Source organism: Dendrobates tinctorius, unplaced genomic scaffold (genome assembly GCF_039654945.1).
Source record: "Dendrobates tinctorius isolate UK_male_01 unplaced genomic scaffold, ASM3965494v1 ptg000135l, whole genome shotgun sequence".
NCBI lineage: Eukaryota > Metazoa > Chordata > Amphibia > Anura > Dendrobatidae > Dendrobates > Dendrobates tinctorius.
The window spans coordinates 7270754-7285969 of NW_027361803.1; the positions used below are offsets into that span (position 1 = coordinate 7270754).

Genomic DNA, 15216 nt, shown 5'->3' on the forward strand with positions numbered 1-15216 from the left:
GATCTATTCACGTTGTAAAAAGCAAATGTAATAAATATGTACAGAGCCCTACGTGTATGCAAGAGAGCGCTGGTGAAGAATATGGAGAGGATACAGTAACATGTGCACATATAGGCTGGCATGGGCTACTTACCAGAGTAGGTGACAGCGGTTGTGCTGTAGGTGGCGCTCTGAGTGTAGGAGGGCACAACGGTGGCTGCGGCAGCGACAGGTTGCACAGTGGAGGATACGGGGTATATAGAGAAGGTGGTTGTGACCGGACAGGGGTTGGCAGGTTTGATTGCCGTCACTTGACGAGTCTGCTGCGCTTGTGTGTACTGTGCGGCACCCTGGCTGTAACCAGCCTTGGGGGCAACTGGAAGAGACAAGGCGAAAGGAGCTGGTACACAAGAGGAAGAAGAGATGTATTGCAGAAAACAAGGTGGTTAAGTTGCTTGCTTCTGGGTAACGGTTTATAAACTTATCAGTAAAATATCTGTACAAGATATCACAATATTTTAATATTTAGGTGTTATCTGAGCATGCTCGGGTGCTAACCGAGTGACTTTGGCAGGCTCAAAAAATATGTTCGAGTCCCGGCAGCTGCATGTCTCAAGGCCGTTCGACAACCGCAACACATGCATTGATTGTCTAACAAAGAGGTAATCCCTGTCGAACCGTCTAGAGATATGCAGCTGCGAGGACTCTCACATTTTTTTGAGTACTCTGAAGACACTTAACACCAGAGAATGCTCATATAACACCTTATCCCAGCACATTCGATCATCATTGATCGTCATCTCTGACCAACGTTAATATTAACAGGCAGTATTTCTGCTGGTCACAAACATACAGGATTTGTGTCCAATGTGCAAAGTAAAAACAGGAGTTTTCACATTTTCTGTGTGGACCATGATTTCGGGACCGTCTGGGGGGTCCGTAAATCACAAATTGTGCTAGTACTCGCCTACCGGCAGCCACCTGGATCCAGTGCCGGCCGCTTTGTGGTCTGCACCCACGCAGGGAGAGGAGATGGAGCAACCGGGGAACTTTTCCTTCTGGCCGAACAACCCATTTAAAGGAGTTGTGCCACCATAAAGAAAGGAGATTTTTGTGTACTCACCGTAAAATCTCTTTCTCTTAGCCTTTAATTGGGGGACACAGAACCGTGGGTGTTATGCTGCTGTCCACTAGGAGGCGACACTATGCATAATCGGAAAAAGATTAACTTTGGCTCCTCCTCTGCAGTATACACCCCTGGACGGCGTCAGCCTTCTCCAGTTTTGTGCAAAAGCATTAGGAGGAATATACCAGAAACATAACCATGCCTGTAAGAAGGCTACCATAAATGAGCTCAAACAATATGAGAACCCAGCTCAAACAATGTGAGAACCCAAACGTAACAACGGCCCGCAAGGGCAACAGGGTGGGAGCTGTGTCCCCCAATTAAAGGCTAAGAGAAAGATTTTACGGTGAGTACACAAAAATCTCCTTTACTCTGTCGCCTTATTGGGGGACACAGAACCGTGGGACGTCCCAAAGCAGTCCCTGGGTGGGAAGCAGTGGACGAATATTGTACTGACAGTTCCCTAAATTTGGGGTACTGCCGCCTGCAGGACCCGTCTACCCAGGCTCGCATACGCTGAGGACTGGGTATGCACTCTGTAGTGTTTTGTAAATGTGTGCAGGCTAGTCCAAGTGGCTGCCTTACACACTTGATGTGCCGAGGCTTGATGCTGAATGGCCCAAGAGGCCCCTACCGCCCGCGTAGAGTGAGCCGTGATACCGGCCGGAAGAGCAGAATTGTTAAGGCGGTAAGCTTCTTGAATGGTGGACTTGATCCACCTAGCAAGGGTGGCGTTGAAAGCCGGTAGGCCCTTGCGAACGCCTTCTGGAAGAAGGAAAAGTGAATTAGACTTCCGGAAGGGAGCAGTCCTAGACACGTAAATACGCAATGCCCTGACAAAGTCTAGCGTATGCAGAGCCTTCTCCACTCTATGAACGGGAACCGGGCAATGAGACGGTAATGAGATTTTCTCATTGAGGTGGAAGGTGGACACAACCTTTGGAAGGAAGGATGGCACTGTACGGAGAACCACCTTGTCCTGATGAAAAACCAGGAAGGGTTGTCTGCAGGAAAGAGCTGAAAGTTCGGACACCCTGCGTAGCGAGGTGATTGCCACCAGGAAAAACCACTTCCTGTGATAGAAAGCGGAGTGAGACCTCCTTTAGGGGTTCAAAAGGAGGTGACTGTAGTGCTGTCAAGACCAGGTTGAGGTCCCACGTCTCCGACGGATGTTTGTAGGGGGGAACCAATCGAGAAACCCCTTGGAGAAAAGTCTTCACTTGCGGTTTGTTAGCAAAATGCCTCTGAAAGAGCACTGAAAGCGCTGACACCTGGCTCTTAAGCGAGCCCAGGGATAGCCCGGCGTCCAGGCCTGACTGAAGGAAACTGAGGACCTTTGGAAGAGAATAGGGGAGTGGGATGTGCCCACGAAATTCGCACCATGTGAAGAAAGCCTTCCAGGTACGATAGTAAGTTTTGGCTGAAGTTGGCTTTCGAGCCCTGATCATGGTTTTAACAACGTCCGATGAAAAAAACCTGCTTGGGTCAAAAACCAGGTCTCAATGGCCACACCGTCAAATTGAGAGCCCCTGATTTCTGGTGGAAGAACAGGCCTTGTGACAGAAGATCGGGACGTGTGGGGAGACGCCAGGGAGCGTCTGCTGTGAGTTGCACTACGTCGGCGTACCATGTACGCCTGGGCCAGTCTGGAGCGAATAGGATGGTGGGGAACACCCTCTTGTTTGATCTTCCTCAGGACTCTGGAAATCAGGGGAAGGGGTGGAAAAAAGTACAGAAGCTGGAACTGGGTCCAGTCCTGAACCAGGGCATCTGCTCCGAGCGACTGCGGATCGCGCGTCCTGGCGATGAAATTGGGAACTTTGGCATTGAGATGGGATGCCATCAGAACCACGTCCGGGGTCCCCCAACGATGGCAGATCTGATGGAAAACTTCGGGATGGAGAGACCACTCCCCCGAGTCCATTCCTTGACGGCTGAGATAGTCGGCTTCCCAGTTGTCCACACCCGGAATGTGGACCGCAGAGAGTACCGACCTCGCATCCTCCACCCAGTGTAGGATACGTGTTACTTCGTTCATCGCCTGGATGCTGCGGATGCCGCCTTGATGGTTCACGTATGCCACCGCCGTGGCATTGTCCGAATGCACTCTGATATGAGAGTCTGCTAGCAAGTGATGGAAGGCTTTCAATGCCAGGAAGATGGCCCGAATTTCCAGGATGTTGATGGGCATGGTCACTTCCATTGGTGACCACTTGCCTTGCGCTCTGTGATGTAGGTGTACCGCGCTCCAACCCGTAAGGCTTGCGCCGGTGGTCAAAACCTTTCAGTGACCGGAGAGAAAAGGATTTTCCCATTGCAAGTGAGGTTGGCTGGAGCCACCAGTGCAGGAACCTCCTGGTTTTCGCTGATAACCGGAACTCTCTCTTGAGGGAGAACAGATTCCTGTCCCAGGACTTGAGGATGGGGTCTGAGGTGAATCTGGGCAAATGGTACCGCCTCCATTGCCGCTGCCATCCTGCCCAGTCCGCTCATGGCATACCGGAGAGATCGGGGGAAACCGCGGAGGAGAGTGTGAACTCCCAAACGGAGGGCCAGTGCCTTGCCCCTGGGGAGGATCACCAGACCCCTGGAGATGTCAAATAGCATCCCCAGGAAGGTCAGAGACTGACTTGGGGTAGTCGAGGACTTCTGTAAATTGACTAACCATCTCAGGCGACTCAGTGTCGATCGTGATTGAGACTTTGACCTCGCAGTCCTTGAAGGTGGGGGCCTTGATGAAGAGGTCGTCCAGGTATGGAACGACTACTATGCCTCTGGAGTGCAGAACGTCCATGGTAGCTGCCATGTCCTTTGTAAATGTTCTGGGAGCCGTGGCAAGACCAAACGGGAGGGCCACAAACTGGTAATGGTCTTGGTTGATTGCGAGTTTGAGAAATCTCTGATGGGCGAAGCAATCGGTATATGCAGGTATGCGTCCTGTATGTCTATGGAGGCGAGATATTCTCCTTCCTCCATGGACGCAACGATTGACCGGAGGGATTCCATACGAAGGTGACGAACTCGAACATACTTATTCAGTTGCTTGAGGTCTAGTATGGGTCGGACGCTGCCTCCCTTTTTGGGCACCACGAACAGGTTGGAGTAGAACCCTCGTAAGCGCTCGTCTGCTGGAACCGGTATTATGACTCCTGCTTGCAGGAGGGATGAAACCGCTTGATGGAAGGCTCGAGCTTTGAGTGGAGGTTTTGGAAGGACAGAGAGAAAAAACCTGTGCGGTGGGCTGGTAGTAAACTCGATTTTGTATCCTGAAGACACTATTTCCTTGACCCACCTGTCTTCTGTAATAGGCAGCCAGACCTGCTGAAAGATTAGCAGTCGTCCGCCTACAAGTGGGGTGTTTTCTGGAGGGGATGAGTAATGATGAATGAAAAGTCTGAGCTTTCCCTCCCTTGGATTTTGCCTGGCTTTCCTTTGACTGCCAGTTTCTGTCCGGCCTCTGTGCCGCCCGTGTGTTGTCCCTGAGAGGGGACCTGTTATGACTAGCCTGAAGAATTCCGAAAGGAACGGAAATGAGATTGATTACGTCTTTTAAACGTGCGTTTTGGTTTGAGCTGAGGGAGGGAAGTACTTTTACCCCCGGTAGCATTGGATATAATTGTATCCAGCTTTTCACCGAAAGGACGGCCCCTGAAGTACGGGAGATTTGTTAGGGACTTTTTTAAGGCCGCATCCGCCTTCCATTGTCTTAGCCAGAGAATATGCCGGATTGTGATGGCATTTGATGCTATTTCCGCTACCCCTCTTGCAGAATCCAACGCTGCATGGACCATGTAATCTGTCACTACTGCAATTTGCACCGCCTGGTCCGCCAGCTGAGGATTTGAAGCTTGGAGGCCCTGTTGTAATAGATCAGCCCAGGCCATAATGGCCTTGGCTGCCCAAACTGAAGCAAATGCAGGAGCTAAAGAGGCACCTGCCGCCTCGAAGATTGAACGAGCCATGCGTTCTACCTGTCTGTCTGCTGCGTCCTTGAGGGTTGAGCTGTCAGGCAGCGAGAGAAGCGTTTGTGCTGTCAGCCTAGAGACTGGAGGATCCACTTTAGGCGGATCTGTCCAATCCTTAGTGTCCTTTTGTGGGAAGGGGTACTTTGCTTTCAAGTATTTGCGATTGGCGTTTTCTCAGGCTGTGAAAAATGCTTAGAAAGTATTTTTTTTTTTTTGAAATTCCGGGTGATCAAGAAAGACCTCAGATGGTTTCTGAACACTTTGAAAGGAAATCTTGTGTTCTGGTACTTCAGGGGTTGGATCAGAAAAGTCTAGCACCCGAAGGATGGAAGAGATTATATCCTCAACTAGCGCAGCATTGCTAGGGGGACAAGGGAGCAGAGCGTTCCTTGTTTCGTTATCTGAGTTGGAGTCACATATGCCCTCTGAGTCTTGTGTGGTCTGGGATCGTTGTGGAGATCCACATTGTCTCTATCAGGGGACGGTCTCGGTGACCTGTAGCCACTGTCTCTCCATGGAGGGGGACGACCTAGTGCTATGTGAGGACGCAGATGAACGCGACCTGTGGGTCCGCTTACGTCTCGAACTGTCGTAAGCGGCCTGTTCCTGATACCGGACGTCCCTTTGCTGGGTAACGTTCATAGTCGAGACATGACCCTGCAGAGCCTGCAGTAGTGAGGAGGTCAGGTTATCTATAGACTTTGTTATAGACTGCGACATCTGAGTCGCCCATTCTGGCGCAGTAGCGGCCGCAGAAGCGTTGCTGTTCTTTGGGTACAGTCCCAGGAGTGCGGGTACGTGCTGCCGCTGGGGAGAGTGGCCTTGTAGGCTGTGCAGACTGCGTAAAAGCAGTCTTGCCTGGTCCTTTTTTGAGCCCGACATAGTAACTATTCGCAGAGGCCCTACAGGTCGCAGAGGAAAGGAGGAGTAGGGGAGCGTTATAGGTTACAGGAACTCACAGCTGAGTACAAAGAACCCAGCTGTGATCTTACCCCACCGGTGCTCCCCCTAGGTCCAGCGCTGATAAATCCTCTTGTGCCCCCCAGAGACTGCTGTGCTGCCTTCAGTTTCTTCAGGTGCAGCAAGATGGCCACCGGATTCTGAGGTGGAGGGGGCGGCGCGCGCCCTTCCTGTCTCGATCCGCCCCTTCTATGACACTGTAGTGTCATTTTTCGTCATCCGGGGGCGGGCCAGGGGGCGGGAATAAGGCGGCGACTTCGGCTAGGCCGATTTGATAGCTCATGCCCAGAAGGGCTCCAGGACGGCGCGGTTGTCCGGGGGAGGGTCGGATTCCAACCAGACCCCCCCGGATTGAACGGTAGGCTAGCGGTGGGGACATGAGCGCCACCTGGGCCCTGTGGGGGGTCCCTTTGAGGCGCTATGCAGCTGGTGCTGCCGCAGAGACAGGGGTGCTGGGAGCCCTGTCTCTGACAAGTGCCATGCCTGCCTGCACCTCCCCCGGTCCAAACAGGAGCCCGCAGCTGGGCTGGGGTCCCTGGACATGTAAGTGGCCGAATGGTGCCTGGTACAGGCCCTACCTGCGGTGTCTCGACCTAATGCCCCCAGAGGGGGATTAGGGAGGGTGCTGCTGTCACCGTCAGGGGGCTTCGTCCTACCCTCGACCTCAACCCAGAGCCCAAGGAAACTGGGGAAGGAGGGGGGGGTTCTCGACTTCGAACCAGTACCCGAGGGACTGGGGAAGGAGCGACATAGGGAAGAGTCATCTCGACCTCAACCGGGTACCCCTTAATAGGGGACCGAGGAGGGAGCCATGCCGGGGGTCTCACTGGAGACCCGCTTTTCTTCATCTGTAATCCGTTGAAAAAAATTAAGGAAAAAAACGGAAGAGAAAAAAATCTTAGGTGTGCCTCCTTGCGACACTAAGCAAAAACTGGAGAAGGCTGACGCCGTCCAGGGGTGTATACTGCAGAGGAGGAGCCAAAGTTAATCTTTTTCCGATTATGCATAGTGTCGCCTCCTAGTGGACAGCAGCATAACACCCACGGTTCTGTGTCCCCCAATAAGGCGACAGAGTAATACATTTAACTAAGCAGAAAATGTGGAAATAAATGATTTTGTAATTTACAGTTATTAAAAATTATGCTCCATTCAAAAATTAAACTTTAATCTTCTGAAGTATGCCCCCTGGCGTTACTCCATTGTGGCCGATCCGCTGGCCGAGCACGCGCTGCTCCAATCATCGTTTCCCCACCTCTCCAGTGTGCACAACGTATGCAAGACACTCTGACGCACGTTCAGATGCACCAGCCCGGGAAGCATCTGTCTGCAATCGTGCTCACACAGCTCTGACTTACATTGTGCACGCTGGGGGATGGGGAAACTCTTATGAATTGCACATGCTCGGCCAGCTGATCGGCCACTTGGAGGACGGCATGGCGTAAAGCCGGGGTACATACTTCACAAGATGAAAGCTTGTTAATTTTTGAGTGGAGTCTAATTCTTAAGAACTCAAGTTACAAAACCATTTATTTCCACGTTTTCTGCTTAACTAAATGTATTCTTTATGGTTGAACAACCCCTTTAAATGGGTTGTTCAGCCAGAAGGAAAAGTTCCCCAGCTGCTCTGTCCTCTCTCCCTGTGTAGGCGAAGACCACGGAGCAGCCGGTGCTGGTTCCAGGTGGCTGCCGGTAGGCGAGTATTACTTAGCTTTCTTTTTTTTTTTTTTTTTTTTACAGCAGCAAACTTTTCCCGGACAACCCCTTTAAACGACTGTGTTCTTTTTCCTCTTTTTGCAACACTGGCTTTAATAAACCCCTTGAGAAAAACAGCAGGAAAGTTGATAGAAACCAAAACCCCACAGTACACACCTGTCCCCGTACACGTGACCGCTGCAGACTATTGGCACAGTAGAGATGCTAGAAGATATAGGGATTGGCAGCAGCGGTCACATAGGTGTATGTGAAATATTTGCTGCAGGCAAGTAAACCAAGAGCAGCAGGGACCATCACAGCCTGGTTGCTGGACTGCAGAGAAATTAACAGAAGGATTTTATTTTTACCAACGTCCCTGCCATTTCCAACATTTGTTTTTTTTATAACTTCCTAGACAATCCCTTTAACGTTTCATTACTATCCCCCAAAGGTTTTGATAAAGTGGCCTACCTGTCTGATAGTAGGACTCTGCCACGGATGGCTGGGGAGCCGCGGCTACGGCTGCAGCGGTGGCAGTCGGCTGCTGGTAGTACTGCTTGCTGTCGTAGGCCACAGCGGGCGCCGTGGTCCTTACGTAAGAATACGAGTCCTGGAGGAATAAAGTAATGAAGTTATTAAGGGATTTGTGTAGAAGTCCAGAATGAGTTCCACGCCTTTGTTACAGTACCTGGTAGTTCTGTGTAGTCACTGGGGGTGGTGGCGGTGGAGCCTCCTGCTGCCGCTGTGCGTAGCCGTAATCTGTGGCGGTGTGAGCTGTGGGGTAGCCACCGTAAGCTGCAGCGGTTGCAGCAGCCGCCACAGCGACTGGTGCGGGTCGAGCTACGGCCACGGTGGCTGCTGCAGGGGCGTATGCCGCCGTGACCGTGTGGGCGGCTACGGGAGCCTGATGCACAGTGTAACTACCCACGGTTGTTGGATGGGAATAGGCAACTCCTGACGCTGGCTGCTGGCTGTGGAGAAAGGAGACAAGTTAGCTTAGTGGTAGGAGACAAGGGGCGAGCGCCGAACTAAAGGGCAGGTCTGCACCAAAATGGAGGAGCACAATGTCTGCGGTAGGGGCATAGCAAGAGGACCCAACCACCTGCGAGAAGCAGCAGCTTTACCTGTGGCCATTATTTATACCCCTAAGAAATATTTTTGTAATGGACGATGGCCGATTCCTAGACTGTAGGAAAAGGGCCCCCGACGTGCGACTGACTGACTGACTGGACGGGGGGTTGTTTCCTTTTGCTTTGGCTCCGACTGGAGACCCTAATGATTTCCCATGACTCCGAGTGACAATAAGGGTCTGAACAAGTCACCAAAACAAAATCTAAGTGTTGCAAGAAAACATACAGCAAGTCTCCAAGGGTTATTCCCACCAGCTGGGCAACATCTTGTGGTCACACATGCACACCACTGTCGGAGTACGGACATCTCCGACAACACTATGTAAGTCGCCAATCTTTTAATCTTGGGAATAAACCCTTTATGCACAAGTTTTGTCTGATGTAGCACAGGAAAGCCGGTGATCTCCGGAAGAAAGGCAAGAACGCCCCAAGACCCCCGATACAGATCCTTGTGCAAGACGCACAGAAGACTGTGCGTTCCCAACACAACCCTGGGGGGAATCTACAATCAGCCGCCTGTTCTCTGCTAATGATGCGAGTGACCAGGAAATATAGTGTGAGACATCACTCCGATCATTCATTCACACCAGAAGGGCAGACTCGCCGGTAATGTTCATTAATGATCATTATACAGGACCCCTCGATCCTAGCGCCATCAAGGTGTTTACAGATTAAAAAAAAAAAAAAGAATAGAAAAATACAGAGGAAACTATTGCTACATATTTTGTCCCCAGGGATGGAAGACAAATAACAATATGGCCGCTGGATCAAGTATTCTATAGAGAAATGTTTATGCATGGGAGACCCAGGAACAAAGTCAATGTGTCCCTGCACATAAGGGACATATATCGGACACAGGATGGCAGCTTTGAAGTGTTCCTCTGCTATCCTGTTAAAACAGACATATAGAACAAAGTGAAAGAGGAGCATAGGAGAGAGAAGTGGCTCATAAGCGGGGAAAGCGCTGTGAGGATTCTCCGTTGCTGGTGGCAAGACAGAGTGGTTATGCATACTTCCCCTTCCACATTCCGACTAGACGTGCGCGGCCTTGCTCAATGCTGCGCATGTCTAGTCGGAATGTGGCCAGGAGTATGCACATTGCATACCCGTGTTCACATGACCGTTCAGTCTCACTGCCGACACTGGAGAACCATCACCGCGTGCACTCTGCATGCGATGTGTCATACTGACACCTGACTTCAGTGATAAACCTGGACAACCCCTTTAATGTACATTAGATTAAAAAATCCTAAACACTAAAAAGCGCGAACATTGCAATATTTAAATAAAAATCATGGCATGTATTAAAAAAAAAAAGTTGACTCCACGCAAACCATGCAACAGCCAGTCTCAGCCCCTGCTCACACACCACTGTGCAATGCTGACGTTTTTTGCTTCCTATGGGTGTTCTGTCCTATCCATATCTGTATTATATGATGCTGAGAGTGCTGCACCATGCTTTACACTGCAGATCTTCTCACCAGTATATTAGAGGGAAAGAAGACTAACTATTGCCCGTCGCATGTGCCGGCGTACGAGCTATGACCGCAGTCCCATTTTTCAGGGTCAGGCGCTTCTACAGTCGCACTTATTTTCGCAAACATGTTCCCCCGCCACAAAATTCACCATGTCCACAATGTTCAGGAGGGGATCAGTCTCCTACCTGTATTGAGCTGCACCACCGTGGGTAAATCCAAAGTAGTTGCCAGTAGCCATTTTGGCTTCTTCACCCAGCCGGCTGGGCACTGATATGGAAGAATAAAAAATAGAAATATTCCATGAGTTCTATGAGCGGATGATACAGAGAGACACAAGCTGCAGGCGCAGTAATGGCGGACGGAGGGAGGTGCGGGCGCCAGACACAGATAGGTGTGGGGTCTGTACACAGGATCCTGATGCTTCCTGAGGGTTAATCTATTATCTCCCGTAAGTGACACAGCAGACGTGCCACGGCCTCCACATTACAGCCGAGAGCCGTCCGGCCACCAGCAGCCGCAGCGATCATTAATGCATCAGCCTGACATTTATTTTTAGGACTTAAAACCCAAATATTGATCAATACAGCAGCCTGGAGATGACTGAGGAGCGTGTAGTGGGCACGCTCTGTGACCTGTGCAGAGGTCACTGTGCAGGGAGGGGGAGGAGGTGCGCTGACAACATGGCTGAAGAGAAGTGATCTGTAATGAAAAAGATGGCTCTGCCTTCTCTGAGACTCGGTGGCTGTAAGATTTTTTTTTTAATATAGAAAATTAAAAAGGAAAATTGATGGGAACAAAAAAAAAAGAAAAAAATTCACCACTGCTTGGTTTACAAGTTGTTGTCGAGAATTAAAATGTTGATTGGTCATCAATCGATGGGCTCTGACACCCGGAACACCTGGTCCATAATGTACGGAGCTGGAGGAGTGTGGCTCCCTGCATTAGAGGCCGTTCATGGGTACGGCACCTTATGTGCCATTCATTTTATAGGGAATCTGTCAGCAGGTTTTTGTTATGTCATCTGAGAGCAGCACGATGTAGGGACAGAGACCCTGATTACAGTGATGTCTCCTTTACTAGGCTGTTATGAGGTTTCAATTTAATCAGCGTTTTAGTAGCAGGATATTATCACTACAGGACTAGGCGTCTTGTGCCTCCTGGTCTAACCACACCTCCACCAGTGATTGCTTTCTGTGCATAAGCAGAAAGCTGCCAATAAGTGGTGTGTGGGCGGAGTTAAACAGGGTTCAGCATTCAGAGCTCTGCTAGATTTGCAGCAACTGTTGCACCCAGTAAACTAAGGGACACACCGCTGGTCTCTGCCCCTTCATCATGCTGCTGTACAAACCTGCTGACTGACTCCGTTTAACAGAAGATAATCCGCAGTTTCCGGTACGGCACAGGAAGGCTGTTCCAACTTGTCAAATTAGACAGAGCCCTTGTTGAACCGACACATACTACAAGTGCGAGGAAACATTTTATAAGAGAAGGATGAATATTGCACAGAAATTACTAGAAACGTAGCTGCACAATTTGTGGTCTGACTGCTCAGGTGTAGGAAATACAGTGCCGACTTTCTACAGCAGCGGCACATCTGCACCATGTTTTATAGCACCAACAGATAGGACATTTTGGTAATAAAATCCAGACACCGTTATATCAGCATGGAGGCTCGTGTGGCATCTTCTACTCCGCAATACTATGCCAATTTGGCAATGGTTACGCCTTGTGCAGGGGCCAAGGAGCCGGTCCACTGTCTTCGGAGTTCCCCTGCCTGCACGAAGCACTGCATCAGGTCCCCATATTAACGGGAGAGCTCCTTTATAACTGCACTTTTGGAAAACTTATCACACATTATTTAGCTTTGTTCGGTGGGACTGCAAGGGACTAAAACCCCACAAACCCTAAAAGAAAGGGGCAGAAGCGCCCTCTGAGCCATCCTCCTCGGACACCTCCGGATTCATCAGGTTTTTTTTGGAGCAAAAGTTTTCATTCATTTCATGTTGGCAAAACTTCATTGTCTCTTTTGCATTATTTTGGTGCCAACAGTATTTTTTTTTCCAGTCCCAGTCACTTTTTCTAATGCGTTTTTATGGTTGACTTTTTTTTTTTTTTTTGCACAATTGTAATCCACTGTCCCCATGGAGGACAGAATTATATCTTCTGTCCTCCATGGGGATACTGGATTAGATTTGTGCAAAAAAAATAAATAAATTAACATTCGATATGTTAATGTTTATTGAAAGGGTTGAGTCACATTTTACACTCCCATAAAGGCACTTTTAAAGCAGTAGAGGTGGGGGGGGAAGGGGAGTAAACATATTTTTGCATTTTATGCCAAATTCATCCAACATCGTGCCGCTCAGCTGCTTCTTTGTTTTAGAGCTCAGCAACAAGACCCTCCATTCATAAAAGTTCAAAAAGAGTGCAAAAAGTTTTCAGAAACTGCAGCTGTAAGGGATTGTATCTAATGCATGAGAAGAAGCAGAATATCCCATTACAAGAAACTGTATCCTAGAGCAAAGCTTCTCTCTCTGCAAGACGCAGGTATCGAGCAAGCAAGAAGTGCGGCCCGGGTACTTACCATAGGTGAAAGAGACTACAGGGCATATAGGAATCATGGGGTCTTCTTTCTGTTATCAAGCTAGACGATTTCAAAGCCTGGTCATAACTCCCACGGACGGGAGTGAGAAGTCACAGGGCTGGTGCAAAAAACCTGCAAGAGAGGAACAGATTCAATTACCGGGAGAGGAAATTCCAGAGCAGAGAGACTGCAAGCCGCTTACTGTAATCTGCGCTCTTATCGCCTCATGCTCGGGGTGCTGATGAGGAGGAGGCGGCGGCGAAATCTGGAGACGCAGCTTTTCCCCTGATCACAGGCGCGCGCTGGAGAAGGTCACACGGATCCAACTCAATCAAGAAAGCAAACGACAAACAAGCCAGTCACATCGCTAATGATGTGATCAGGACACGGGCGTAATTACCAGCTCACACACTAAGCGGACCGTGCCCCCCACACGGGTCACACAGGGTCACCGGCGCCATCACCGACAAAGGAGAGCACACCCACAACAACTAGTTATGAGAAGATACCGAGGTGACCAAGGAGACCACTTCTTCCCGACCCTTTTCCATTTTTTTCAACCCCTTCTGTCAAGAGCCATCATTTTATTATTTTCCCATGTCGCTGGAATTAGGCGTAATGATAAAAATGGAAAACTGTGTTTAGTGTTCTTTCAAATAAAAGACTATTCTGGCTGTGTCTATTTAACCCCTTAACTATAGGATCAGTAATGTAGAGGTGTCTTATAGATACCTCTCCATTATCGGGTATGCAGGCCGTGCAGATGTATGCGGATGCCTCTGACGATGCGGCGACCGGCGGCGAACGCAACCAGCTGGAATTTTGATGCAGCCGACGCATGCGGAGGCATCCGCACGGTATGCGTACACAATGTTAAAGATAGGGTACGCAGGCCGCATGCCAACGTAGGCGGAGCAGAGCTTCACAGAGGAAGTCTGCATATCCCTCCGCAGCTCCTCCATACGCTAATGTGAACCTAGCCTTAGAAGTTTACCAATTGAGTTAGTTTTCTAATTTAATAGGCCAAACTTATGGTCATGAAGATACAATGTGTACTGTACTTTATTTTTAATGGGGAAAAAGTGGGCAAATCAAACACGTTTTTTCGATACTTTTTTCTTTTTTTACTGTATTTGCTAGTCCCCTCTGAGGACTTGATCCTGCAATCGTTTAATCGATCGCTTGTGCTATATGCAACAATACAAAGGGAGCCAACATAAGAAACCATATCATACATCGGTAAAAAGTAAGAAAAAAAAAAGGCGTAAAGCGCATAACATGTACACTGCTCAAAAAAATTAAGGGAGCACTAAAATACCACATCCTAGATATCATTGAATTAAATATTCCAGTTGCAAATCTTTATTCATTAGGTAGTGGAATGCGCTGAGAACGATAATTTTTATGTTTTATGAATCTAAATCAAAATTAATATCCCATGGAGGTCTGGATTTGGAATGATACTCAAAATCAAAGTGGAAAATCAAATTGCAGGCTGATCCAACAGTGGAAATGTTCCAAGACATGGAAGTGATGCTCAGTAGTGTGTGTGGCCTCCGCGTGCCTGTATGACCTCCCTACAACACCTGGGCATGCTCCTGATGAGGCGACGGATGTTCTCTGGAGGGAGTAGAGTATATACAGTATAAGTTTGCTATAAAATTTGACAGAAGAGTTGGGACAAACATGTGTATAGAGGGGACCAAAAAACGTCAGGTAGAAAGAATGGTCGGCCATATAAAATTACAACATTTCTGACACTTGCAGACGTAAGACGCCTGCTAGGGCAGGCTTAAGCCTGGCCGAGGCAACCATTAAAATTGGGCTAGTCGTGCCTATCTTCACGAGATGGCTGTCGTCTGAACATTTGTTCAGGAGGCCACCATCTCTCACGACTGACCCATACACGAGGGCTCAGGATGGGTCAGCGATATCAGATCCATAAGGTCCTACCCACCGATCTCGTTTTCAGTTCCGGCGGCAAGAACTGAATGGCCCGATCCTATTCACGTCAATGAAAACTGAGCTTAAGCTGCAGTACCATTGATCAGTCACTACGCTGTGCAGCGTCGCACTCACACTGATCATGTAAATACTCAATATACCAGCCCTGATTTTTGTTTTTTTAAAGGGTAAGGAACTGGCACAGTTTATCAGAAGGTTAAGGCTAAGTGCTCACATTGCAGAAATGCTGTGGAAATGTCCGCAGCATTCCCGCAACTCCCTGCCGCGGGTAAACCGCATGCGGAATTCACATGTCTTCCCGCAAAACACAAGCGTTTTGCAAGCGTTTTTAGCTTGC

The 15216-nt window shown here is 49.2% G+C and overlaps 1 protein-coding gene across 4 annotated transcripts in view; it reads right to left on the bottom strand.

The window, feature by feature from the left end:
* Positions 1-15216, bottom strand: part of ZFR (zinc finger RNA binding protein) — a 77019-nt gene that overhangs the window by 48273 nt on the left and 13530 nt on the right. For 3 of the 4 annotated variants that reach the window (XM_073543891.1, XM_073543889.1, XM_073543893.1), the window contains exons 2-6: positions 12915-13046; positions 10516-10597; positions 8411-8693; positions 8194-8332; positions 134-379 (exon numbers count right to left, since the gene is read on the bottom strand). In XM_073543891.1, coding sequence (XP_073399992.1) covers positions 134-379; positions 8194-8332; positions 8411-8693; positions 10516-10597; positions 12915-12951 — 787 coding nt within the window. In that variant the 5' untranslated portion in view covers positions 12952-13046. The remainder of the gene's footprint in view (positions 1-133; positions 380-8193; positions 8333-8410; positions 8694-10515; positions 10598-12914; positions 13047-15216) is intronic. The other variant, XM_073543892.1, reaches the window with a different exon arrangement.